Source organism: Columba livia, chromosome 1 (assembly GCF_036013475.1).
Source record: "Columba livia isolate bColLiv1 breed racing homer chromosome 1, bColLiv1.pat.W.v2, whole genome shotgun sequence".
In the NCBI taxonomy this organism is placed as follows: Eukaryota; Metazoa; Chordata; class Aves; order Columbiformes; family Columbidae; genus Columba; species Columba livia.
This window is the reverse complement of record NC_088602.1, coordinates 5149381-5174844: the sequence shown is the minus strand read 5'-3', so window position 1 is coordinate 5174844 and position 25464 is coordinate 5149381. Positions and strand designations below refer to the sequence as shown.

The following is a 25464-nucleotide window of genomic DNA, read 5'->3' as shown; positions in this document are numbered from 1 at the left end:
TGAAATTCCCTGCAAATGGTTAAAAAGTTCAGGGGCACCCTCATAGCAGCCTGCTAGGACCTGTGAGGAGGTTATCAAGAAGACAAGCCAACTCTTTGCAATGGTGAACAGAAGGACAAGAGACAACAGGGATCAATTGAAACTAGAGAAGTTCTGAGTGAATATAGGGGAAAAAAAAATTACTAAGAGATCAGTCAAGCATTGTAAAAGATTGCTGGGAGAGTCTGTGCACTCTACATCCTTAGAAGTATTCAAGACCCGGCTAGATAAAGCCATGAACACCGTGCTCTGGCCTTCTTGCTGACCCTGCTTTGAACAGAAGACTGGACCAGTGACCTCCCAAGGTCCCTTCCATCCTGAAGGGCTGAAGAGCCTTCAGGCCAGACATGAGGAAGAATTTTTTGCCCTGAGGGTGGTGAGAGCCTGTCCCAGGTTGGCCAGAGAGGTGGTGGATGAACCATCCCTGGAGACATCCCAGGCCAGGCTGGACGGGGCTCTGAGCAACCTGAGCTGGTGAAGATGTCCCTGTCATGGCAGGGGTGGCACTGGGGGAGCTTTGAAGGTCCCTTCCAACACAAACTATTTTATGATTCTATGAATTAGTCTGATCTTCTAAGTTTATTCTTGGCTTCATTCTCATTTTCCTCTCCACCAGTCTCATCCACAAGACCGTCTCTCTAGTTCACTTTCAGTTCAACATCTCTCTCCAGTCTTCTGCCTGAGTTAAAAGCTCAGCCTTTCCTACTGACACCTGCCTGTTAACATCTCACTATCAAACTCGGTTTGGTTGAAACATAACTAATCCCACTCCCTTCTGCTCAAGCACTTCCCCGTGATTTCAACACCATCATGGACTTTGCTACTGTTCTACCTCTTCCAAATACTCTCTGCAGTCCTGCAACTGGTTTTTCTGGTTGCAGAGAGGCTCTAAAAAAGTCTCAGTCATCCAGACCATTTTAGCTGTGTCTGCGTGAGTCTGTAGGGAGCTGAATACAGTGAATTTCCTGCTGGTTTCAGAAGATACAGAAATCACACTCATTTCACTTCTAAAACGCCAGTACTTCCCTGCTTTTCAAAGCGTGAAAGAGATGGAGAGATATAGCTGTCATTTCAGGTTGGTGTTCAAGGAAACACTGCAGAGCTGAAAAGAGAGATGTTTGAGGCTGCCTTCCATAAAAGAGTTTTCATTTCCAGCAGTCTGGCAAATGCTGCCTTAAATTTGATTCCAAAATGACTTGCTGGTGATGGAAAAGATTGCATTGTCTTCAAGCAAATATTTGCTCTACATCGTACAATTTTAAATATTTCTGAATGCAGCTGCAGGAATGATGTCCAGTTGTGTAACATTCCTGTTGCTAAGAATTAACAAAAATAAGCGCTATTATTTATCTTGGATGCCTGAAAAAAATCTCCAGCGTCTCTTGCACAACATTTATTTGAGTCTGACTCACAACACAGACTCTTATAATTAGCACACTAACTCCATTAATTAGGCTGACACTTAATTGGAGCTATAAAAAGCAACCCTGACATGTCTGGTTTTAATCAATTACCACGTGCTTCAGTCTGGTTCATGGCTGCTGCAGTGATTGTTAATGACTTTGTATTACTGGGAAGCTGAACACTGAACTTGGTAGGTACAACATTGAGCTTTACAGTCTGCATGACGATGCTTTTCTCCTTTGTCCCTCTCTGATTTTTTGGGGAGGGGAAGCAGGTAAATCCCTTGCAAGAAGTATGGTGAGTGAGCTGAGAATCTAGAGTCATTTTGGTTGGAAAAGACCCTCAAGATGATCACGTACAACTGTTAACTCAACCCTGGCACTAACCCATGTCCCTGAGAACCTCATCTACGTGTCTGTTCAACCCCTCCAGGGATGGTGACTCCACCACTGCCCTGGGCAGCCTGTTCCAATGCCCCACAGCCCTTTGGGGAAGAAATTGTTCCCAAGATCCAACCTCAACCTCCCCTGGTGCAACTTGAGGCCATTTCCTCTGGTCCTGGCCCTTGTTCCTGGGGAGCAGAGCCCGACCCCCCTGGCTCCAAGCTCCTTTCAGGCAGTTCAGAGATCAGAAGGTCTCCCCTCAGCTCCTGTTCTCCAGCTGAACCCCACAGGGTTCTTGCTGTGATTCATATTTGCAGAGTTCATAGAATCAGTGTCCATCTGAAAAAAAAAAAATATTGATTTAAAATAAAAAGGTCCCCTTTATATCTATTATAATACAGTTTCTGGACAACACATGTGTGTTTGCCACCCTGAAAGGAAAAAAAGATTTAACACAATTGCTCCCCCCCGCATTGGTAATGTATTTTTATGGCTTAGAGTAGGAGTCACTGGAGTGATTAAGTTTTGAAGGAGATCTTTGCTCCCTGTTTTATTTAAAACATACTAGATCGCTCCTTTGTAGAAGATCTCTGTCAGCTAGGGCATGGGAAATGGTTATTTGAATAAGCGCTTTAACTACTCTGGTGGCTTTCGTCAGCCCAGCTTGAGTTATCCTTGCTAATTGGTTGTTTTATTGACTTTAATTAGAAGTAATAATATCAAAACTGGGACAAAACAAGACTCCACTAAGAATAAAATACAGCAGTGTTGTGTAGAAGGCTAGAGGGGCCCCGGCTGATGAGATCTTTGAGCCTGGAGCAGGAGCCGTTGTGTGGCTCTGGGTAGCTCTTCTTTTTTCCTTTGTGTCTCAATTTTCTCCTATTCTCCTGCCATCTGTACACTAACAATACTATGCCTAGGTGTGCAGGGTGCTTTGCCAGATAATTAGGATATATAGGTCATGTTGTTAATTAGAATAGAATCATTCCAGTTGGAAGAGACCATCAGGATCATCAACCGTAACCTAAATTTAGCACTAAACCATGTTTCTAAGAACCTCGTCTAAACACCTTTTAAACCCCTCCAGGGATGGTGACTCCACCACTGCCCTGGGCAGCCTGTTCCAATGCCCGACAGCCCTTTCTAGGAAGAAATTGTTCCCGATATCCAATCTAAACCTCCCCTGGTGCAACTTGAGGCCATTTCCTCTCATCCTATCACTTGCTACTTGAGAGAAGAGACTAACACCCTCCATGCTCCAACCTCCTTTCAGGCAGTTGTAGACAGCATCGTCTCCCTAGTTATTGAAGCGTGCCTGGATTGTTTTCAAGCAGAAGTGGATGAGCTGGAGAGGATCCCTGTCCCAACTTATCTTCTTGCTGCTGGAGCAGAGGATGTGACAGGGGAGCCGATCTCGGAGCGTGGCAGAGGGTCCTGCAGCCCCTGCAGCCCCCACAACCCTGTAGGACTTTGCCAGCTTTGACGAGGGAAACTGCTGTGTTATTTCAATCCAACTGGCTGCGGGGAGCAGTTTGGCACTTCCCCTGTCTGGGAACTTAGCGTTTTTGATTTTTTTAATTTACGTATTTAATTTTGGCTGCTTACAGAAGGAAGTGCGGTCCCGTGTCCTCACAGCATTAATTGAAACCAACTCTGCCGCCCAGGCCTAAGCCACACATACTGCTATAAAAGCCCTTGTCAAGATGCAGCTTTTCTCATCCGCGCTTCCTCCAAGGGCAGACAGAAGTACATTTTCTATGAGGGATCTTTTACTACTCCTTTTTTCTGCTTTTTGTGTGGATAAAATTGAGTCCCCCCTGCCGCCTTTTCAACAGAAACTTCCGTTTTCATTGTGCAAAATCCAAACCAACAAACAGTAGTAATGAGGGTATTATTTTTACATTGAGGTTAAAAATCAGGTATTTCTGTCCAACGCTGTGGTTTTATTTAAACACAATCTACCCAGCTGAAGGACGTAAAATATTCTCCCTCTTCTCCAAGCTGCTGGGCACCTCACTAACATCATTAGGAGCGTTGAGTTTCCAGCTCTTCCAAACCCCGGAGGCATTGGATTGGTATGTTTGGATGGTTTTCTTTGTGCTTGTGGTTTCTTATGCCGGGCCAGAATGTTTTTCAACTTAAAAGTTTCAACATCTCTGAACAATCCCAGTCGTGCTTGGGTCAAGCACTGCAGCCAGCTGGTGTCGCCTGGCAGCCGAGCAAAGTCATCTGCTTATTTCGATGGAGCAAGAAGGTCCTCCACGCTCAAAATGAATGTGGTCATACTGGAACGGAGCAGAATTAAATCAGATGGCTCACTTTATTAATTTATTTGCTTCCTAAAGAAGAGGACAATGTGGCTGATGAAGCTCAGCTCTTGGGCTTTAGGGTCACCTTGCTCTCCTTTCCTCCTCTGCTGACATCATGTCTTATTTGATCCTCAGGTTAGAAGTCACTGTTTCCATTTTTTCTTGCAATCTAGATTTTAAGGAGGGGTTTGGTATGGTGGGGGGGAACATACTGTATTGAAAGCTGAGAGAGGATCTCATCAATATTTATAAATATCTCCAGGGTGGGTGACAAGAGGATGAACCAGACTCTGTTCAGTGGTGCCCAATGACAGGATGAGGGGCAACAGGCACAGACTGAAACACAGGAGGTTCCATCTGAATATGAGGAGAAACTTCTTTACTGTGAGGTGCCAGAGCCTGGCCCAGGCTGCCCAGAGAGGCTGTGGAGTCTCCTTCTCTGGAGACATTCAAACCCACCTGGACACCTTCCTGTGTGATCTGCTCTGGTGACCCTGCGTTAGCAGGTGGGTTGGACTGGGTGATCTCCAGAGGTCCCTTCAACCCCAACCAGCCTGTGATTCTGTGAAGGGTCACGCGCTGTGTTCATTTAGCACAGCCAAAGGTAAGATTTGGCACAAATGGCCTTTCAGCTGAACTCTTCACCACAGACCTTGTCAGAGTCATCGCTGTACTTGTGTTTATGCAGACACCTGTAGTATTCTGGGGTGAGAACGAGGGCACCCTGCAAATGAATAACTGTGTGTGTTGGTGTGGTTTAGTGCTTAGTCCTGAGTCACAGCAACCGGCTTCTGCCTCCAGCTGTGTCACTACCATGTGGTGTGACCTTGGCATGGGCTGTAAGCTGACTGTGCAGGCGTTGCATCTTCTTGATTAATAGCCTTGCTCAGAGTTATATCCCTTTGGTTCGACAGCACAAATAAATCTTGATTAACCAGTGGAGTCCTGGCTCGGAAAAGGAGCACAATCCATTCCTGGCTTGGGAACGATCAGCACAATTAATTATATTTGGATTGCAGTGTAAAAATTGCCAGTGAGGCAGAGACACTTGGGCCTACAAACATTGTGTGAGTTTAATTAAAATGATGATTTTAAGCAGCTTTGGGAACAGATACTTTCTACATTTCTCTTGCTTTCTGTCACTGCCTCAATAATGAATTGTCAATGAGTTCAAATGAAACGAGCTTCATTCTGCGTGGTGTAAAGCTCTCCAAGGGGGAGAGGTAACTGGTTCTGAAGGTTTTAGTAGCGTGTAAAATAAGGGTGAAAAGGGAGAAGTTTCTCCCTTCCTGGGTGTTCATAGGGTGGAAATCACAAACATAGCCCGTGCAGGAATGAGCCTCCACCGAGGGATGGTTCGTGCAGAGGATGCTGAGCCCCAGCAACACACCCAAGTGCTGCTGTCTGCACCCAAAGGGATTCTTGCGATCCTGAACCTCAAGCAGGCTCCAGCAACACACCCAAATGCTGCTGTCTGCACCCAAAGGGATTCTGGCGATCCTGAACCTCAAGCAGGCTCCATCAACGCACCCAAATGCTGCTGTCTGCACCCAAAGGGACTCTTGCCATCCCAAACCTCAAATGTGGCCAAGCTCTTCACTCAGCATTTTGCAGGATGAAGCCCTGGCTTTTGCAGCGTTTCCGTGTGTCGGAGGGAGCACTGCGGGTATTTTCTCTTGACCTCCTCATTAAGCTCGCAAATTTTCCCAGGGAACTGGGCAGAGCAAAACACAGTCCCCAAAAAGGGAGCAATTAATTAAGTGGCTCTGTGCCGCCTTCTGGTGTCGACCCCGGCAGCGCCTGTGAACTGCATCAATGCGCTCGGCCTCACGGTCCAGAGCTCTGATCTGGGTGAAGCCGCTGCAAAGGGGCTCGTTTCAAAGCCTCTCTTGTGTTCTTTGGTAGCACGTACAAGGGCAGCGTTACAGACATTACTGCTCTGCCTGTAATGGCTGAGGAAAAAGGCTCAACAGATTATTTGGCTTACTTTTTCTTCCCCCCCCCCCCCCCCCCCCACTCCTATGTATGTCCTTTTGTTGGACGTGGGGGATTAGCACTACTCATTTTTGTTGTAAAGACTCTTGCGTGCCCACAGCCCCAGCTGACCTAGGCACTTTTGGAGGCTTAGCTACAATTTTCAAGTTATTTTTAGATGCTGGAAGCCCTGCAGAGGTCTGGGAATGTGAAATGATTGATTATTTACATCGTACAGCATAGGAGTCCCAGCCCAGGACTGAGGCTCCTTTGTGCTAGGTGCTGAATGCACACAGAACAAAATGACTGGTTTTGCCCTCTGTACCATGAATTCAGAGCGGAGTCAGCTCCCATCCCTCTTTTTCAACATATTTATATATGCTCAATGTGATAGAGCAGCATATAAAATCATAGATACGATTTTAATAGCAGATAAAGTACAAATAAAGGTCAGATTTGTGTAGCATGCATTTCTTGATGTCTTGAATGGCAGAGCACAGTAAACAGAGTATGAATGCCTGGATGAAAAACAATTGTTCATGCTCTGAGTCGATAACAGTGACTATATGTATTTTCAGCTGTATTTCTGCGTTAGATCCAGGCCTCTGGTCAGGTCATGGCAATGCAGCACAGATGCCTTGCATTTCCAGCGCTCCTTTGATGGCTTTGCCAGCGTGACATCTGGCTGGTGTCCCTTTGCCAGGGTCCCAGGATTATGGTGAAATTCTCACAGTTATTTATATCTTTTCCTGAGGAATTACTGATTCCTTCCCTCCTTGCAGTCGTGGATTTATATTGGGGTTTGGTGTTTTGGTTTGGTTTTTCTTCCCTTTTTCCAAGGGGCAGTCAGGGAAATTCAGCCCTACCCCAGTGATGCTGAGTTCCCTACAAGCTGTCACAGAGCCCTTACCCTTGGTATGGTGGAACACCTTGGGATAGTCCCTGAAGCTGCAGTGCTAGCGGTTCCTTTTGCAAATGTAGGTGGTGCTCAGTGTACAAGTTGGAGAAGGTTGGTCCTGGCAGGACGCCTGCAGCTGAGAAAAGACTGAAATCGGTTCCTGTGGGAGCTGTTCTGCACTTGTGCTCCCAAAAGCTCCGTCTTGGGCACAGAGAGGCTTTGTTCTTGCAGCACAAAACTGATCTGTGACTGCAAAGTGTTTGACCGTGGCTGGCATCTTGGAGCAGTAATTGTTTTTTAATTATTTTTAGGTATCTTGCAGCCAGCAAGTCCATTGAAAGAGAAATATCTAGTCGTCATGCCTGGGTTGCGCTTCAGTAGGAAATAACTACAGGTCAAAGTACTCATGGTCATAGAAACGCAGAATAGTTCGGATTGGAAGGGACCTTCAAAGCTCATCCAGTGCCACCCCTGCCATGAGCAGGGACATCTTCACCAGCTCAGGTTGCTCAGAGCCCCGTCCAGCCTGGCCTGGGATGTCTCCAGGGATGGGGCATCCACCACCTCTCTGGCCAACCTGGGACAGAGGTTTTACCCCAGTGTAAAAAATTTCTTCCTGATATGTATCCTGGCTACCTTGGATTGCTGGAGACTGTCATCAGTGCCCGTGCCCGGACAGCCGCTGGGAAGCGTGTGTCTCACTGAAGGCAAACTGCTTCTCTGTGGGATGGGGTCTCCTGACAGCTGTTATCACACTTAAAACTGTTGCATTTCGGAGACGTAATGCCAAAAGGAAATTAGAGACCTGTGCATGAGCACTGGTGTGGCCAACAGGCCCAGGGCAGTGATCGTCCCTGTGCTGGGCACTGGGGAGGCCAAACCTCAAATCCTGGGGGCAAATTTGGGCCCCTCACAACAAGAAAGGGCTTGAGGTGCTGGAGCGAGTTGAGAGAAGGGAACGGAGCTGGGGAAGGGGCTGGAGCACAAGTGTGATGGGAGCGGCTGAGGGACCTGGGGGGTTCAGCTGGAGAACAGGAGCTGAGGGGAGACCTTCTGATCTCTGAACTGCCTGAAAGGAGCTTGGAGCCAGGGGGGGTCGGGCTCTGCTCCCCAGGAACAAGCGCCAGGAGCAGAGGAAACGGCCTCAAATTGCACCAGGGGAGGTTGAGGTTGGATCATGGGAACATTTTTTTGCAGGAAGGGATTGTCAGGCATTGGAACAGGCTGCCCAGAGCACTGCTGGAGTCACCATCCCTGGACGGGTTTAAAAGATGGAGAGATGAGGTTCTTAGGGATGTGGTTTAAGTGACAGCATTGGGTTAGTGGTTGGACTTGGTGATCTTGAGTGTCTTTTCCAACCAAAATGACTCTATGATTCTATCAAAGCCAGCAGTCCTGGGTGGGTATTTCAGCGGTTGCAGGCTTTTCAAAGTATTTTTATCATGTGTCATGTACTGCCCCAGTCACTATCTGAACTTGTGACTAAGCTGATTTATTTATGGAAAATTCTTTCTTTAACTGAGGAGCCACGGATTGAAATATTTTAGCAAGAGCCTGAAACATGGACACGGGCAGCCCAAGAGCCTTCCTCTCCTGTTTCCCACTGCAGACCAACCTCTGTGCCCTGGCAAGCAAAAGTTTTTGACCAGTTCTGCCTTAAATGTTGAACAATTTTGGCCGAGTGAGTGATTGTTTCATATTTGTATGTTTGTATTGCTGTAGCAGTTGAGGCTTTTAAGCTTTGGATCCCAGACCTTGTTGTGCCAGGTGCTGTAGGAACATGGAAAAACAAAATAAAACAACAAAAAAAAGGCCTTGTGAGGAAGAACACTCATTTCTCTATAACCCAAGACAACAGATGGCTACAGATGGGGGAGCGCAAGGAACCGATGAGATAATACTGACCTTTGCAGTGAGTAATAGCCTTGGTACATCACTTATCTAAACATTGCTAAGGTTTTATAGACCATATAGTAAAGGGCAGGTGGCATTTTGGAGGAGAATGGTCAGGGTTTGCTCAGCCTTGAGAAGAGAAGACATAGGGGAGACCTCATCACCATGTTCTAGTATTTAAAGAGTGACTACAAAGAAGAGACTCCTTTTTTACAAGAAGTCACACGGAAAAGATGAGGGGCGACAGATACAAGTTACTCCTGGGGAGATTGTCTTTGACACAAGAGGGAGGTTTTTCATAATGAGAACAATCAACTATTGGAATAATCTCCCCAGTGAAGTGGTGGATTCCCCAACATTGGACACTTTTAAGTTTCAGCTGGACATGGTGCTGGGTCATCTTTTCTAGACCGTGTTTTTGCCAAGGAAGGTTGGACCAGATGATCCTTGTGGTCCCTTCCAGCTTGGGATTCTCTGATTCTATGATCAAGTGATGGCAGAAGGTTGCAGGAGCATCACATCAAGCAAGAACGGCAGCATAGGGAAGAGAGGCATGTTGAAAATGATGCTTGAGCAAAGATGTTTGCTGCGGTCGTGTAGGAGAGAGAGCAGGTACAGGAGGAAAGTAGAGACAGAAAGTGTATTTGTTTGAGATGAGAAAGCAGAAAAGGGGAAAAGAAACCTACAGGCAGGCTGTATGTTCAGAGTCTTGACCTGGAACTCTCTTCTGCTGTGTTTACTGCCAGCAACTCAAGGAAAAAGAAAGTGCTGTTTCTTTGGATCGTAACCTTTAACCATCGTGTGACATGAGGGAACAGACGAGTGAGGCAGAATGTGTGTGTTCCTTCATTCGCAGTGCAGATGCTTCCATAAGGGGCAAAGGGAACATGCTGCTTTTTGTAGCATTTATTTAAACTTCAGTTTAACAAAATTAGCCTGTGCAGAAACTTCAGCGAACATCCTCTTTGAGTTGAAAGCTTGCAGAGCAAGATGCAAGTCAAATGCCAATCCCAGCAATTAGCGCGCATCCTTTCATAAGTGTTAAACTGTGCTTAATCTCTACTGATGAAGTTCTTTTTCTCCTGCGTGCTGTCTACAGCTAAAAATAACATCAAGTTTAAGATGTACCAAATATAGCAGCTGCCCAGTCCATTTTTCTTCTGAAGCAGCTCACTCTCTCCCCAATCATGGTTTGCTTCCCATGCAGCGTGGAATTAAATGGAGCTATTGCAGAATCTGGGAAGCTCTCACTGGCTTGAGGAGCCCAAAGTGCTCGTAGCCCACAGTGTGTAAAAGGTATTGCTTGGAATGCACCTTCCCTGTTGTAAAAATAAACCGTTTCAAGGTGTGTTGCTGTTTGATGGGAAGGATTCTTGCGAAGGGAGAATGAAGAAGGCTTTTGTATCCTGCGTACCACAACATGATGTGACTGCAGAACGAGAGAGGATGTGTTTAAATAGCCTCCCCAGAAGGTTAATGGAGAAATAGCTTCGTAATAGGAAATGCATTGGTTGCTCTGGCATAAAATGATATCCCAGATCTCTGCAGCAGAGACCCTTTGTAGCTGAACTATTTCCAGCTGTGTGGAAGGAGCCCAGTTCTCTATCTCGAAGGCTCTTTTGGCAATAGACTTTGGTGTTGCCACTAGAGGGGGACTGCAGGCCGTACACCGGACACCATCCTGCTGGGCTTCACCAGGCCCCTCCAGCACTGACACCAGCCCAGCAGCACCAGCACCAGCACCTCTCTGCTCTGTGGGGCTCTGGGGTGTCACAGCACCCATAAAGTTTGGGTACCTGGCAGCCAAACAAATGTGAAGGGGCATGGATGAGGGGAGCCTGACTGGTGCAATATCTGGGTGCTTCTCCAGTGATCTGGTTCTGCACAATGTCATTTTTTATTCTTACACAGCTACAAAAAGTGTCCTGAGCATGAATAGTGTTCAGTGAAAGCTGAACAGCGTTTGTACAACCTCACCAAGTCACGGAGGGGTGTGAATAACCCCTCTTAAAGCCCAGCTGAGGCGGTGTAATAGCAACATACCAAACAGTGCCATTAAATTGCTTGAAGATAAAATGGAAACGTGAGTGCTTCCAGATTCTGGGAGAAACCTGAACATGTGGATGAGGCTTACAGTATTACAGACTCACTTGGGTGCTGGGCCTGACCTGCCTGTTTATTGTCTTTTTGCAGGGCTTTTACCCACGTGTTCACCTTCGGCCCGACGTTCCGAGCGGAAAACTCCCAGAGTCGCCGGCACCTGGCAGAGTTCTACATGGTGGAGGCTGAGCTGTCCTTCACTGAAAACCTCCAAGATGTCACGCAGGTGAGCACTCCTAATGTCTGTGCAGGACCGTTGCCAGACCATCTTCCTCCTCCCAGAGCTGTGGTCCTGCCCTCAGCTGAAGTTGCAGTACCTCTCACAGAATCCCAGACTGTTTGGGGTTGAAGGAACTTCTGGAGATCATCCAGTCCAACCCACCCGCTAACGCAGGGTCACCAGAGCAGATCACACAGGAAGGTGTCCAGGTGGGTTTCAATGTCTCCAGAGGAGACTCCACAGCCTCTCTGGGCAGCCTGTTCCAGGGCTCTGACACCTCACAGGAAAGAAGTTTCTCCTCATATTCAGATGGAACCTCCTGTGTTTCAGTCTGTGCCCGTTGCCCCTCATCCTGTCACTGGACACCACTGAACAGAGTCTCACCCTGTGGGATCCAGATAGAGGTTGCACGGGGACTTCCTGAGCATCAGGGTTTGCTCAGCAGAGCTGAGGCCACAGAGGAGATTTGGAAGGGAAGATGCAGGTGCGAACACAGCCCTCATCTGAATGGGGGGCTGCACAGTTGCTGTATTGCCAGGAAATGTGTAAATATGCTTGACTGGCACTAATGAAAAGTAGCATTCTCCCCTTCAAAACCTTCAGCATCTCTCCATGAATCTGAGCCTTATTTTTGCAGTCTGTCCCTTAGTGTGCTCTGTAAAGAGCTCCTTGAAAGCTGCATTGAAATCTCAAGTAGAAACAACAGTTCCTGGTGTACGCTATTCACTGGGCGTTTAGCAAAAGACTGAAAGAAATCCTTAGTCAGCAAGGTTTTGATTTTTCAGGATTGACCTCTCGGTTGCAGTTTAACCACGTGGTGGATGCTAATGTATCTTACTAGTCTCAGCATAAGCCACCTTATGCCCAGTAAGACTTGTGAGTAAACATCCACACGCGCTCTCATATATCAAATAAACTCCTTGGAAATCTATAGCAAAAATAGCTTTTAAAAGAAAAAGACCTGAGGCACTGGCTACAGATTTATAAAATAACATCCAGGTGGTGGTTTCTTCAACCTGGGTCATATACAGGCTGCTGAGTCAGTATGTCCCGACAGCAGAGTTGACGTGCTCTGTCTCTTGTGTGTGCTGCTTCTGCATCTTGGATGTCGGGATGGCACTGGGCAGCCTGGGCTGACCCACTGGGAATCTCTGTGCTCCATCATTAATAGCATCCCGCTCTTTCTTTTTGTAGGATCATAGTGTTATTGCACAGTTTGGGTTGGGAGGGACCTTCAAAGCTCATTCAGTGCCACTCCTGCCATGAGCAGGGACATCTTCACCAGCTCAGGTTGCTCAGAGCCCCGTCCAGCCTGGCCTGGGATGTCTCCAGGGATGGTTCATCCACCACCTCTTTGGCCAACCTGGGACAGGCTCTCACCACCCTCATTGTAGAAAATTTGTTCCTTATGTCTGGCCCGAATCTCCCCTCTTTTAGTTTAAAACCATCACCCCTTGTCATGTCACAAGAGGCCCTGCTCAAAAGTCTGTCCCCATCTTTCTTATCGTCCCTTTTCAGTCCGAAAAGGCTGCACTAAGGTCTCCCTGGAGCTTCTCTTCTCCAGCTGAACACCCCAACTCTCTCAGCCTGTCCTCTGAGCAGAGATGTTCCATCCCTCTGATCGTTTCTGTAGCCTCCTCTGAACTTAATTCTTCATATCCAAAGTTTCTCTTCTACCTTTCTCCAGAACAACCTTGTGTATTCTTAGAGCATAGCATACGTGTATGTTTATGCATTACTTCCTAAGCCCCCTGTTTCTCTAGGTAATCAGGAGCTGATTGAAATCTTCGCTGCTTTTATCTGGTATAATAAGCAAGGCTTTCTGTTAAGTGGTGTTTGAGCCCTTGAATGCATCATGAACATATCTGTGCTCTTGTGCTGAGAACCCTGATTTCTGGGCTTTTGAAGTACAGACAGCCAGTTCAGGCAATTCAGAGAATTAGTTTTGGGATCTGTCCTGGAATGTGTAGGACATCTTATTTGTAGGGAAAGGAAGATCTTCCCCCCTTGACTTGGCTTTTGTTGTTGCTAAACGTCTTGTTAAGTCTCAGCTTGTGCTCTCCTCTTTCGCTTCTTGCCTCTGTTGCAAAGTCTTTGACAAGAATCTGTCTCTATAACAGAAAGTCCCCAGGCAGCCATCATTTTGCACTCCTCATGGCAAGCCTACATTGCGACATACTTTGTGATGTTCTCATTTGCAGAAGTGGAGTTCCTGTTTCATTTATTTTTAAATCCTTGGGCAATCTCTCTTAGAAAAAAAAAGCAAAACAACAAACCCCCAAACTGACAGCTGCACTAAAGCCTAAGTTAAGTTTCTTTTTCCCCACATAACTGACCTAAATTCAATGTTCTCTCATGTATCTGCCCGTTGGGCAGTTTGTCCATCGTCATCTGCAAGTTCTTTGTTCAGTGCAAAACGCCAGGTTGAAAGCCCTGGGGGCTACTGGCCAGGGTTAGCATCTGAACTTTGTCCTCACATAAAGAGCTGGATTGTTTAAGACCTATTTTTAAAATTCGGATTCAACATTTGGACTGAATACCTCTAACTCCAGCAAGTTAGTGTGCTGGGAAGGCTCCGCTTCTTCAGTGACATCTTGAAGTATTTGCTTGTATATCAATAAAGAAGAGCCTTGCTCAAAGTTCGTTGGTGAGGCTTGAGGTCTTTCAGCCAAATCTAGGAAAGAAACGTAGCTTTCCTTACAAAATAAAAGCAAAAAAAGCTGATTTAATAACAAAGTTACATGTATTTTGGAGCAAAGGGCCTGAAATTTTAGAGCAGCAGCCTTTTTTTCCCCACTATAATTGCACAGAGTAGTGCTCAATTATTCCTAAATTAGCAGCACTGTTGTTGCGAGGACTCATGTGTCTTGATCATGCAATCTAAATTTCTGTTCTGTGCCAAAACGTGTTCCAGCGCTACAAAGGAGCTTCAGCTCTCACAATGTTGACTTTGTGTGGCAAGTCCCACGTGCTCCGTGCAGTTCTCTGCACTGCGTGGCTGGGTGATGGTGTTACTGCTTTGGGGTCTAAGGTGTATGTGAGTGTATCTACAAGAGTCTAGTCAGGCATTTGATCCAAGTCCTCTTCCCCCAAACTGGATGAGAAAGAGAGGGAGTTGGAAAAGGTCAGATAAGACAGGGGAAGGTGTCCAGTTTGTATGGAAGTGCCTGGACTTGCTGCAGCCATCGTCCCTCCAGTCCCTGAATTGGAGTCCATTCTCATCCGTCATCTGAGATACGTCCTGCCACCCTCACTTCAGTGCTGTGTGGTGTAGCTGTATTTGTAGGTCATTATCTTTTATTTTTCGTTCCACTGTCTTGGCAGCGCAGTGGATTTAAAGGATCTCACTTCACTCGTGACACTTATGGCATCTCAGAGAGGCCATATGATGCAGTCATTCTTGAATTTCATCAAACACACACAAAACCATGCTAAAGAACCATAATTTAGGCTGCGAAGTTAGGACATGCGAGAAGGAAGTGTTCCTGAGAGCACTTTTGGGAGTTAATCCTGTGTGATCTGCTCTGGTGACCGTGTTTTAGCAGGTGGTTGGACTAGATCATCTCCAGAGGTCCCTGCCAACCCCAACCATTCTGTGGTTCCTTAACAGATCACATCCTAGCACCACTGTCTCTTTAAGAGATGGAACCTATATCTCTTTAGGATGGAGAGTACAATTTAACACACAGTATTTGAGCTCTGTCCTGAGGGCCAAAGTATTGTCTTCCATTGCTTATGTACTTTATCAAAATTAATTTGCTGTCATTACAGCCCAGTGACATGGAGTGGTATTACCTCCATTTTACAGAAGGGAATTCAGGCATGAAATGAAATCAGGAGCACTGAGTTTGGCTGCCAGTTTCAGGGACCTTAGATCTGAAATGTGGATGTGGTTTGATATCCAGGATAGTTCACACTCAGAGTACTTTCTGTCTTCAGTGCCAAGGCTTAGGCAGTTGGGCAAATCCACCTGCAGTCCCAAGGGAACGGGCACTGATAGTGACATGGAAAAGGTTTGTTCTCAGTGTCTTGGGCAGCGATTTTTAGGGACATTGAGGGATATACAGGGCTATAGGTTCCTCCTCTGAAGTGGCATCCAGCTGCCATTGCTGAGGCTCTTCCCATTTCTTAACTTCCATCAGGGTTTATTGTTCACCTTTGATGCTCAGTGGAGCGGTGATCTGACAGACAAGAGCCTCCTTCCTTTCACAGCAGCAGCATCTCTCCAGAGAGGGTCCTGAGCAGTTGGTTACAGAGCAGAAAGAAGGGATTTTATGAACAAGATCAGATGCAAATCTCCCCTCTGTGTCTGTGCGTATGTGCGCACACGTATGGTGTGTGTGAGCAAGCACGAAGGCAAGAAATTATAGTCCACTTGGTGAATGTTTCATATGTAAATACCCTGTGTTCTCCACTGCATCCATATGCATGGCCCAGGTAAATGCATAAACAAAAATCCTACTTGTGATTTTTCTGAAAGTGTCGTGTATAATAAATATGACTATTTGATCCTTTCTCGTAGTGCACAGCACCTTCAATTGCTGCTGCTGACATTTACCACTGTTCTCATGATGATTTCCTCTGTTTTGACTCTGGTCATAATTTTATTTGGGAAGAAGATAAGTTGCAGTATCAAAAGATCCGAGCTAAAATTAAACAATACAGCTGGGAGCTGCTCCTGGTCAAAATCAGAGAGTTAACCATTCAGTGGCACAGCAATAGGATTGATACTGCTGAACTACTTTGAAAGGTGCAAATCAAGAGATAAAGGCTGGGAAGGACGAGGGAGAAGGGTAAACTTCTACCTCCGTCCTCCTCCCGGCACGATTGCTACATTTCCATTATGAAGCAACCAAATTAATGGGCTTTTGGGAATCAGGGGACCCACCTCTGAGATGAGCTCCTTGCCGTGATTCCCATGGGTTTTTCCCTCTGTAAGTCTCCTATCAAACTTGTTTCTTGCAGGATTCGTTCAAACCAATCACTTGGTTATATCTCCCGCTCACGCTACTCCCTCGAACCAGCGAGCCAGTGGCTGTGCTTCCCCACTCATTTTTCATATAGGCTGCTTTCTAGTCCTTCATTATATTATCTGCTTAAAGCAATAACTTCTGAGTTGAAGCGCTTTTTTTTCCTTCTTTTCCTCTTTTCCCTGCACTGTTTGTGCGTAGCACATTTTTGGCATAAATAAGAATAAGAGCAGTGAGGAGGCCGATGCATGACCCACGTGTCTGTCTTCTTTGCCAGGATAAAACCTCAGTCCCAAACCTGGAAATATTTCTCAGATTGTTTTTCCCATACCACCCACATCTTTTTTCCACAAGAGGAAGCCGCGCATGTTGAATGCTGTGGGAACCTAATTGTTACTTTATCGCACAGCGAGGGGAAAAAAAGTGCTAATTAAACAACGTGCTTTTCTGAAACCAGATGATACTTTCATTTTCTAGAAAGAGGAAGCTTAATGTAAAATCCCTTCGTCTGTGCTTGGTGAAACCAGATGACTTGCCAAGAAGTTTTCTAATTTCATTTGCATAAGCTTTTTTCTAGCTCCTTTGAAGAAAGTTCAAAGCTGACTGTTTGGTTATTTGCCACTCAGCAGCAACGCTAGCTTTTAATTTCCTCTGTGTTTGAGTACCAGTTAGGGGTAAAACTGTTTATCTCCATATGATAATTCTGTTCCTTTATTTGGATCTTCTCCTTTTGAAACAGATGGCCCAGATTGATGCGGGAGTCTAGAGGCTGAGTTTGGCTCCAGAGGTGTGAAAACGGGCTGATTTACCAGCTTCTCTAGGCTCGTGGGACACCGAGGTTGTTCATCAGCGCTGAGCAGCGTTTCAGCACTTTGGGATGGGTGATGAAGGATGTTCTACGCACGAGAGTTTGAACAACATGCCTGAAATCTCATCTTGGCTGTGTCAGTAGCTCAGCTTCTTCCTTTCTGTGCCTTTTGTTCCTCTTACCCTGTAAGGTCTGGTTCCTTGCATGGCAGAGACCTGCTTCTTCCTCAGGTTCATCTTCTCACGTTTAGTTTTCCCTTGGCTTTGCAGTGTCCAGGGAATGCTACTTGCCCAGGGATCATTGGTGGATACTTCCCTTCTCTCAACTCTGTAATTAATGAAGTTGTTGTGCTCACAGAAAAACCAACAGGAATATGCCAGGACATTCAGAGATGCTTTTAGTTGAGAAAAACCTGGTCCCATCCCAGGCTGAGGTGACCTGCAGCCCAGCTGCATTGCTCAGTTCCTTGCAAAAGAGATAAAGACGGTGATTTTTGAAGAAGAGCTGGGACCAGCAATATTACACAGGTCTCAAATACCTACTTTGTGCAGGCATAATACTACAAGGAGTCATGGGAACGCTTTATCTGCGCAGCAGCGTCTTGCATGGTCTGCTTTGCTTAACCAAACGAGAAAATTACTCTTAAAACAGGTTGGTCAAAATGCAGTGGCATCCCACGTGGGGGCTTTTTTTATTTAGAACCAAAATGACATTTGAATTTCTTCATGGGTGAAGCCAATTTTGCTGGATAACTATATCCAAATTGGATGATAATGTCATGTAGTTAATCCACATTAGTTTAGGGAAATGAAACCACATCTTTCTGTAGTTTCTCAAGCGTCCCTGCATTGATGTGTCCTTCGCTTTAGCTCTCTACTGGTCTCTGTGCGTGTTCTCTTTGATTTGCTCTTACTGCACAGAGTGTCTCTAGCTGGGATCTGTTTGATGGGCTGGCTCTACACAGAACACATTTATTCTCCTCTCCTTTAGTTCTACCTCTTCTAACAACAAAGCAGAAAACCAGAATCACTCATTACAGGAAAAACACCTCACTAATAATTAATCTGAGACTAGTCACCACAAACGATTGTAATTTGTGTGTTTGTGGCTGACCAGGGCTGCTGCTTGAATATTTCAGCTGTGTTTTTTTCGCCGGAGACACCTGACTGAAGGTACTGAGGCCATCAGCAAACACTGAAACCCTAAACCTGCAGCAGAAATGCCGGTTCATGGCCTGTTCAGCTACATTACCAAACTGGTGCCTTCTTAGGCAATCTGACCATGCAGAAGGACAGAAACTCCTTCCGTACCCTTCAGCTGATGTGGACCGTGTTTTATTTATCGCCTGGATATCTAAGCAGTGTTAATTTTTCATGGATTCCTGTTTTCTCTGTTAGGTTATAGAAGATCTTGTCAAGACAGCGACAAGCACTGTGCTCTCCAGATGTCCTCGTGATGTTGAGCTTTTTCATAAATACGTAGCTCCTGCCCAGAAGGTAATAAATATGACAAGAAAAAGCTGTAATCCTGTTACGCATTTTCAGGGCTTTTGGCTATAGGAAGGCTTAATTTTTTAATTTATTTTTAACTGCATTGTCCTGTGTTAACAAACTGTGAAGAGTTAGAAGTTGTCCTGAATTTAGGTGCTTTCTCAGGCCAACAGAGAGAGGATGCACAACTTTCTGTAACCAGTAGCAAGTGTGGTAGAAGTGCTGGTGTCGCATCATTGAGCAGCCTCTGAATCATCAGCTCCAATAACCGGGTACCCTTTTAGCCTTGAATGGCCAGGAGTGGATTTTGACCCATATTTAGTTCACGATGCAGAGCAACAAATTAAAACTTAGAGGGAGGCAGCTTTTCTGAGTTTACTCGGGGCCCCTAAACCCTTAGGAGTAGCTTTACATTTTCATTTTTTCTTGTTTTGACCAAGGACAGGTTGGAACAAATGCTGAAGAACAAATTCGTGACGTAAGTACTTTTATTTCAAAATGATCTGGAGGAGGGCTTTTGGGCAAAGGGTTCCTGTTTTGTGTATGTTCTTTTTCTTTCTCAACTCAGTTTCTTCTGGGTCAGCATCGTGTCTCCAGAAGAGCGTGAACTGCAGTTCCCTGTGTTCTGTTTGCCAGTTGCCCTCCCATGGCAGCTCAATCTGCTGGCCTTTGGCTTTTGCTTGCCTGGACAAGATCCTCTTGCCCTTGGGGTGTCCTCCTTCCAGCACAGACCTGCGCAGTTCCCTCACTGTCCTGCCTGCTTTTGGCTTTGCTGCTCCACCTTCCTTCACACTTCCACTCCGATGGCTCCCTTTTATCAAACAGGTTTTGGATATTTAAAAATCCCAATTGGTTTTCTATTTTCAGTTGCTTATGCAACTCCTTTTCCCAGTTGTCTGTGTGCTAAAGGAGTGATGGGTTTTGGTTTCCCTCCTTGGCCCCCAAGAATACCTACTCTTCCCCATCTTTTCAAACAGTGGTGCTCTCTGTTTATCCCATTTATCCCACAGAACATTGTAGGGCTGCTCAGCCCAGGGCTGATGTCTTTTGTGGGGATGGATTTTGAGCAGGGCCTCTTGCCATAGGACAAGGGGTGGTGGTTTTAGACTAAAAGAGGGGAGATTAAGGCCAGACATGAGGGAGAAATTGTTGCCCCTGAGGGTGGCGAGACCCTGTCCCAGGTTGGCCAGAGAGGTGGTGGATGAACCATCCCTGGAGACATCCCAGGCCAGGCTGAATGGGGCTCTGGGCAACCTGAGCTGGTGAAGATGTCCCTGCTCATGGCAGGGGTGGCACTGGATGAGCTTGGAAGGTCCCTTCCAACCCAAACTGTTGTACTATTCCTGTCATTCAGGACAGATCCTCCTTGTGCCTTGTGCCTGCATAAGCACCATGGGACACCTCAGTGAAGTCACTCTCTCCCCATTTCAGGCCTTCTCTGGACCTCACTGATATTCCCGAGGGGACAGAGTTGCAAGGACAGAATCAGCCCATCTCTCTCTCTTGTGTCTCCTTCCACCAGCTGCTGGCAGATCTGGGGCATTTCCAGTTTACACATACCAGTTACACGTGTTGAACCTGTGCCAGTGATAAATCTCTCTCGTACCGTGGCCTCACATAACCCAAACACATGGAGCAATATGTTCCTTCCGGAGGTATTTCCTGCAGAAGCCTTCCCTGCATTAGTGAAACCTTGTAACTGGGTGTAAAGAGCTTGTGCTTTTTAAGGAATTTGGTTTATAATCGAATTTAGCCAACGATACAGAGGGATTAAATTATTGTGAGTGGGTTATTCTTTCTTCTCTCTGTCACAACATGTGGTTGATGTGTGGAAAACTTGTCAGGAAAAGTATCTTCCATTGAGTCTCAATGTCTTGTTATCAAACCTGCAGCGTCTTTCACTGCGCTTTTTCTGTTTGCTCTGCCATGATGCTGCTCTTTTGTACTGGTAGAAGTTGGTGGAGAATCTGCTCTCAGATCTTCTTTGCTGCAAATAAATGGTATGATTTTTGCAAAGTAAAATGAAACTGTTTGAGCTACAAGCCCTTGGCCCTCTGGGCTGTTATTTTTGCCTGACTCTATCCTGAATGGTGGAGCTATGATGTTGGTCCTGTGTTGATGAGGGCACATTCCCCAAATTTCTCTGAAGCAGTTCTCTGCAGACCTCACTTCTCACTGAAATGCATCATTGCAATAACGCAAAGCTTTGCACTTCCTGCCATGCGTGTAGCTGAAGCACAGGAAAACACGAGAGTTCTTGCCATATATAAAATGGTTTTTGGTTTCTGTCCAAAGTCGCATTGCTGGGAAGTCTGACATCACAGCACAAGTTGGCATGATGGTGGGGAAATGCCTCCTTAATTTTCCAGTGCGGCGCTTAGCCAGAAAGCTTTCTTGTTATTCCTTTCATAGTTATCTTAAAGACTTTCTTATTTTTTTTTTAACTCTTGCAGAATTTCCTACAATGAAGCAGTGGAAATTTTGAAGCAAGCTTCTCAAACTTTCACTTTCAAGCCAGAGGTAGGTAGTTGCCTGGTGGCTTTTCCCCTGCGCCTGTTCTTACACACATTATAGGTCTTATTTCTCTCTGATGCTACAAAAGGAGTCACTTTCCACAGGTTATCTGCCTCCTGGGGTGTTTGCTCCATTGTAACCCAGGTTTTATTTTTGCCCTTTGGGGTTGAAGTGGGAGCAATATAAGTAAATATAATATAAACCAAAAGTTTGACAAGAACCGATAAGCCAAAACCATTTCAAAATACCATGTAACCTAGACGTAGGTGAAGGGAATCCCTGGTCTTTCCAAAGCACAGGTGTTGCCTGGGAAAGAGAATCATATGCTGGTCTTTCTAACACTTTCAAACACGCAGACCCGTAGTGAGAGCATTTGTGGTGGTGCTCGTGTGTATACTCATTAATCTTTCCCTCGTTTTGATGCTTTGAGGAAAATAACCCTCTGGCTGAAGCCACCTTTGTAGCCGGTTGGGTGACTGTCTTGTTTCTGTGTACAAGTGGGTGTAGAATCTCAAATCCTGTATCTGTGCTGCCTTGATCTGAGACAGCAAACTCAGGATATTTTCAGCTGAGGAGAGTCTGCAGAATATCAGTTCTCTGCTTCTCCTTCTGCTCCCCCAATAATCTTTGCACATTGTGTAGTCAGCTGGAGGTCTCCAGTCAAAAGCCACATAATTTATAATGTCACTGGAAGAAAGGAGAAGTGAAGGGCATTGCAAATGTCCAAGGTTTCTGATAACAAAGAGTGGGTTGATAGGATACTGGGTTTTCTTAAGTGAGAATTAATGTAGCATGTAACAGGACGCAGCAGGGAAGAAAGCAGTCCGCCCAGCAAAGCTACTTTGTATATACCAACAGTAATTCTGAAATAAGCCTGGCTTCTGGGTTGATTAAGCTGAATTTGGATAGGTGCCTATTTCCCTTAAGCTATGTGGAGTGTGGGTTTTGGGAGTTTGTTTGTTTGGCTTTTTTTTTCCAATTTGATACCAGATGCTTGGGCTTGATGCAGGGACAATCTGCCCCTGTTTTGTGGAAGTTACACTGTGTTATTTTCATTGCTTTGCTCTGCCTTAAAGCTCATGAAACTCTGTCTGTTTAGCAAATTTTCCTGATGGCCTGTGTGAGGAGTTGCTGTGCTTGATTTTGTGCCATTCAAAGCTGGACGTCTCTCCTACACAGGGATTTTGCTGTGTCTCTTGCCCCAGGCAAGATGCACCAAAGCAGGATCCCAGGTCCCTTTTGTTGTCTTTACAGTGGGGCTGTGACCTCCAAACAGAACATGAGAAGTATCTGGTGAAGCACTGTGGGGAGGTTCCCTTGTTCGTGATTAATTACCCATACGACCTCAAACCTTTCTACATGAGGGACAATGAAGATGGACCTCAACGCACGGTGAGTCCGTGGGTCACACTTCCACTGCTTTTTTGGCTAGGCATGTGTCTTAGCCTACTGATAGACAGACAGATGAGGACAGTCTTCTGCTGGGCCTACACTCAAGAAGTTGACATGACCGTCAGATCATCCTGCTCAGTCTTTTTCCTGTTGTAGATTCTGCCCCTCTGCTCTGCTCTGGTGAGACCGCCCTGCAGTGCTGGTCCAGCTCTGGGTCCTCAGCACAGGACACACATGGACCTGCTGGAGAGGGGCCAGAGGAGCCCCAGAAATGATGCGAGGCTGGAACAGCTCTGGTGGGAGGACAGGCTGAGAGAGTTGGGGTGTTCAGCTGGAGAAGAGAAAGCTCTAAGGACACCTTATTGTGGCCTTTCTGTACTTAAAAGGGACCTGTAAGAAAGATGGGGACAGACTGTTTAGCAGGGCCTGTTGTGACATGACAAGGGGTGATGGTTTTAAACTAAAAGAGGGGAGATTCGGGCCAGACATAAGGAATAAATTTTCTACAATGAGGGTGGTGAGAGCCTGTCCCAGGTTGGCCAAAGAGGTGGTGGATGCCCCATCCCTGGAGACATCCCAGGCCAGGCTGGACGGGGCTCTGAGCAACCTGAGCTGGTGAAGATGTCCCTGCTCATGGCAGGGGTGGCACTGGATGAGCTTTGAAGGTCCCTTCCAACCCAAGCCATTCTATGACATCCCCAAAGCAGGAACAACAGGAGAAGGAAGATTCGGGAGTTGGGTAACGTTGAGATTTTGCTTAAGTCCCTTAAGGTTAAGTTTGGTATAGTTCCTTTTTTACCTGGTAAACTTCTGCACTACCAGGTGAAATGCCTAGAATTGCATGACTCCAAGTGGTCAGCAATTCTCTTGTCATCCAAATGTAGCATCCATGTAAACCTCAAATAGCAGATGGACACAAGAAGCTCCTGTTCCAGCAGTCTCATACTTTGAAGGTGTAATTCCCCATTGAACTGAGACAACCTGTAGCATTGCTTCTGCTAAGAAGAGCAACTACCCCACCATATACCACTGTGGCTTTAATTCTAGCAGCATTTCAGCTGTGGGATAAGAGAAGTAACACTACAAAACAAAACAAGAGAAGGCAACAGGCCCAAACCTAACAGATCCTCACTCTTGGATCCAGCACAAGTGCCACTGACCAATTGGTGTCATTACCACTAGAGCTGTCTCAAGGAACGGGGGCAGACAGGGCAAACACAAGTTACAGCATCAGAGCACTGTAAAGTTCCCTCCCAGCCTTCTCCTGTCAACAAGATACTTTTCAAGCATATGCAAATACTTACCTAAGTGTTCTGGATTCTGGAAGAATTACAGTAGGTTTTTACAAACAACCATTACCGTCCACTGTGTGGCTATATGGCATGACTCAAATCAGTTTTCTTTCTTTTAAGGTTGCAGCTGTTGATCTTCTTGTACCAGGAATAGGGGAGTTGTGTGGAGGCAGCCTGAGAGAGGAGCGACTGCCCTTCCTCGAATCGCGCTTACAGAGGTACAGAAAACCCCATCTAGCCTGTCCAAGAGGGTGTTTCAGCAGCTCCCAGTGGGTTGACAAGGAAGAGGAATGGGTGGGCAACTGATGGTATTCAAAATAAGCATATTTTTGTCTTTGAGATATTTGTCTGAGTAGGTGACTGCAGACTGGTGAAGAAGTTCTTCTGCTTCTGTTATAGAGTAGGCAATGGTGAGGTCCTACCTTGAATACTACATTCAGTTTTGGGCCTCTCATCATAAGAAGGACACTGAGGCACTAGAGAGAGTGCAGAGGGGGAGACAAAGCTGGTGAGGGGCCTGGAGCACAAGTCTGATGGGAGAAGCTGAGGGAGCTGGGGCTGTTAGTCCTGAAGAACAGGAGCTGAGGGTAGACCTTCCTCGCTATCTGCAACTACCTGAAAGGAGGTTGGAGCATGGAGGGTGTTGGTCTCTTCTCCCAAGTAGCAAGTGATAGAATAAGAGGAAATGGCCTCAAGTTGCACCAGGGGAGGTTTAGATTGGATACTAGGAAAAAATTCTTCCCGGAAAGAGTTGTCAGGCATTGGAACAGGCTGCCCAGGGAAGTGGTGGAGTCACCATCCCTGGAGGGGTTTAAAAGGTGTTTAGACAAGGTTCTTAGGGAGATGGTTTAGTGCTAGAGTTAGGTTATGGCTGGAGTCGATGATCCTGCGGGTCTCTTCCAACTGAAATGATTCTATGATACGCAAACTGTCTCTCTGTTTTAGCTCATCACAGAAGAAGAGTTTATTTTCTGCTAGGAGGCCAGGGCAGCAGAATGCTGGGCCTGTCTGGATCTGGTGTGAGACACTTCACCCCTCGAGCCTTTGCTTGGCAGCTTTTGTGGCTAAGAGTGGATTGCAAAGGTGGAAGTTGTCACGTAGGCAGAGCTCAGATGTATTTGTCATCACATTGTGTAACTGAGGAACTGCAGTTTGGGTGGGAAGCTTCGCTAGCAGTGATGCCACTGGCCTCAGTGGCATCATTTCAGAGAACGTGGTTCTTTGCTAACAGTTTGATGGGAAGCATCATTGGAAGTGCCTGGGACCTGTATGGGCTCTTTCCCTGCTGCTTTGTTCTGGATTGTGTGACTTTGAGTAATTTTAGGCTAAATTCAATGTCAGAATATGAAAGCTGCTGTTTAGTTAACAATAACTGACGTTATAGATGGGGTGATTCTCCACAGACAATTGATCCCTGGATCCTGTCTGATTGTTCAAAAGAACTTTTTGTAACTCACATGGGTCCATTTGTGCCATTCATACACTTGTGCAAAGCAATTTTGGAGGAAGATTAATCCCAGAGTAACACCATTTGCACGTTGGGAATGAATTTGTTGCTTAAATCAGCAACGTGCTCACAGAGATATATCTGGTCACTGGAGAAGAGAAAAATCCATTTCGACATAATGAATCCAAAAGGCGCAGGGCAATTTAAACCCCCAGGACACTGGTTCTCAATTTTTTGCTGTAGGATGATATTATTCCCTGTGCTTCCTGCTGCTTCCCCTGCAAACTCTCCAAATGTTTCAGCCAAAGCAAAATACGCTGTTGCCTGCTGC

General features: G+C 46.1%; 1 protein-coding gene across 2 annotated transcripts in view; it reads left to right on the top strand.

Moving 5' to 3' along the window:
- NARS2 (asparaginyl-tRNA synthetase 2, mitochondrial) overlaps nucleotides 1–25464 on the top strand; it is a 59153-nt gene that overhangs the window by 25107 nt on the left and 8582 nt on the right. Inside the window, exons 7-12 of one of the 2 annotated variants that reach the window (XM_065030614.1) lie at nucleotides 11094–11226; nucleotides 18396–18494; nucleotides 18929–18966; nucleotides 20942–21008; nucleotides 22257–22394; nucleotides 23807–23904. In XM_065030614.1, the coding sequence (XP_064886686.1) occupies nucleotides 11094–11226; nucleotides 18396–18494; nucleotides 18929–18966; nucleotides 20942–21008; nucleotides 22257–22394; nucleotides 23807–23904 (573 nt within the window). Of the gene's footprint in view, nucleotides 1–11093; nucleotides 11227–18395; nucleotides 18495–18922; nucleotides 18967–20941; nucleotides 21009–22256; nucleotides 22395–23806; nucleotides 23905–25464 lie in introns of both variants that reach the window. The other variant, XM_065030531.1, reaches the window with a different exon arrangement.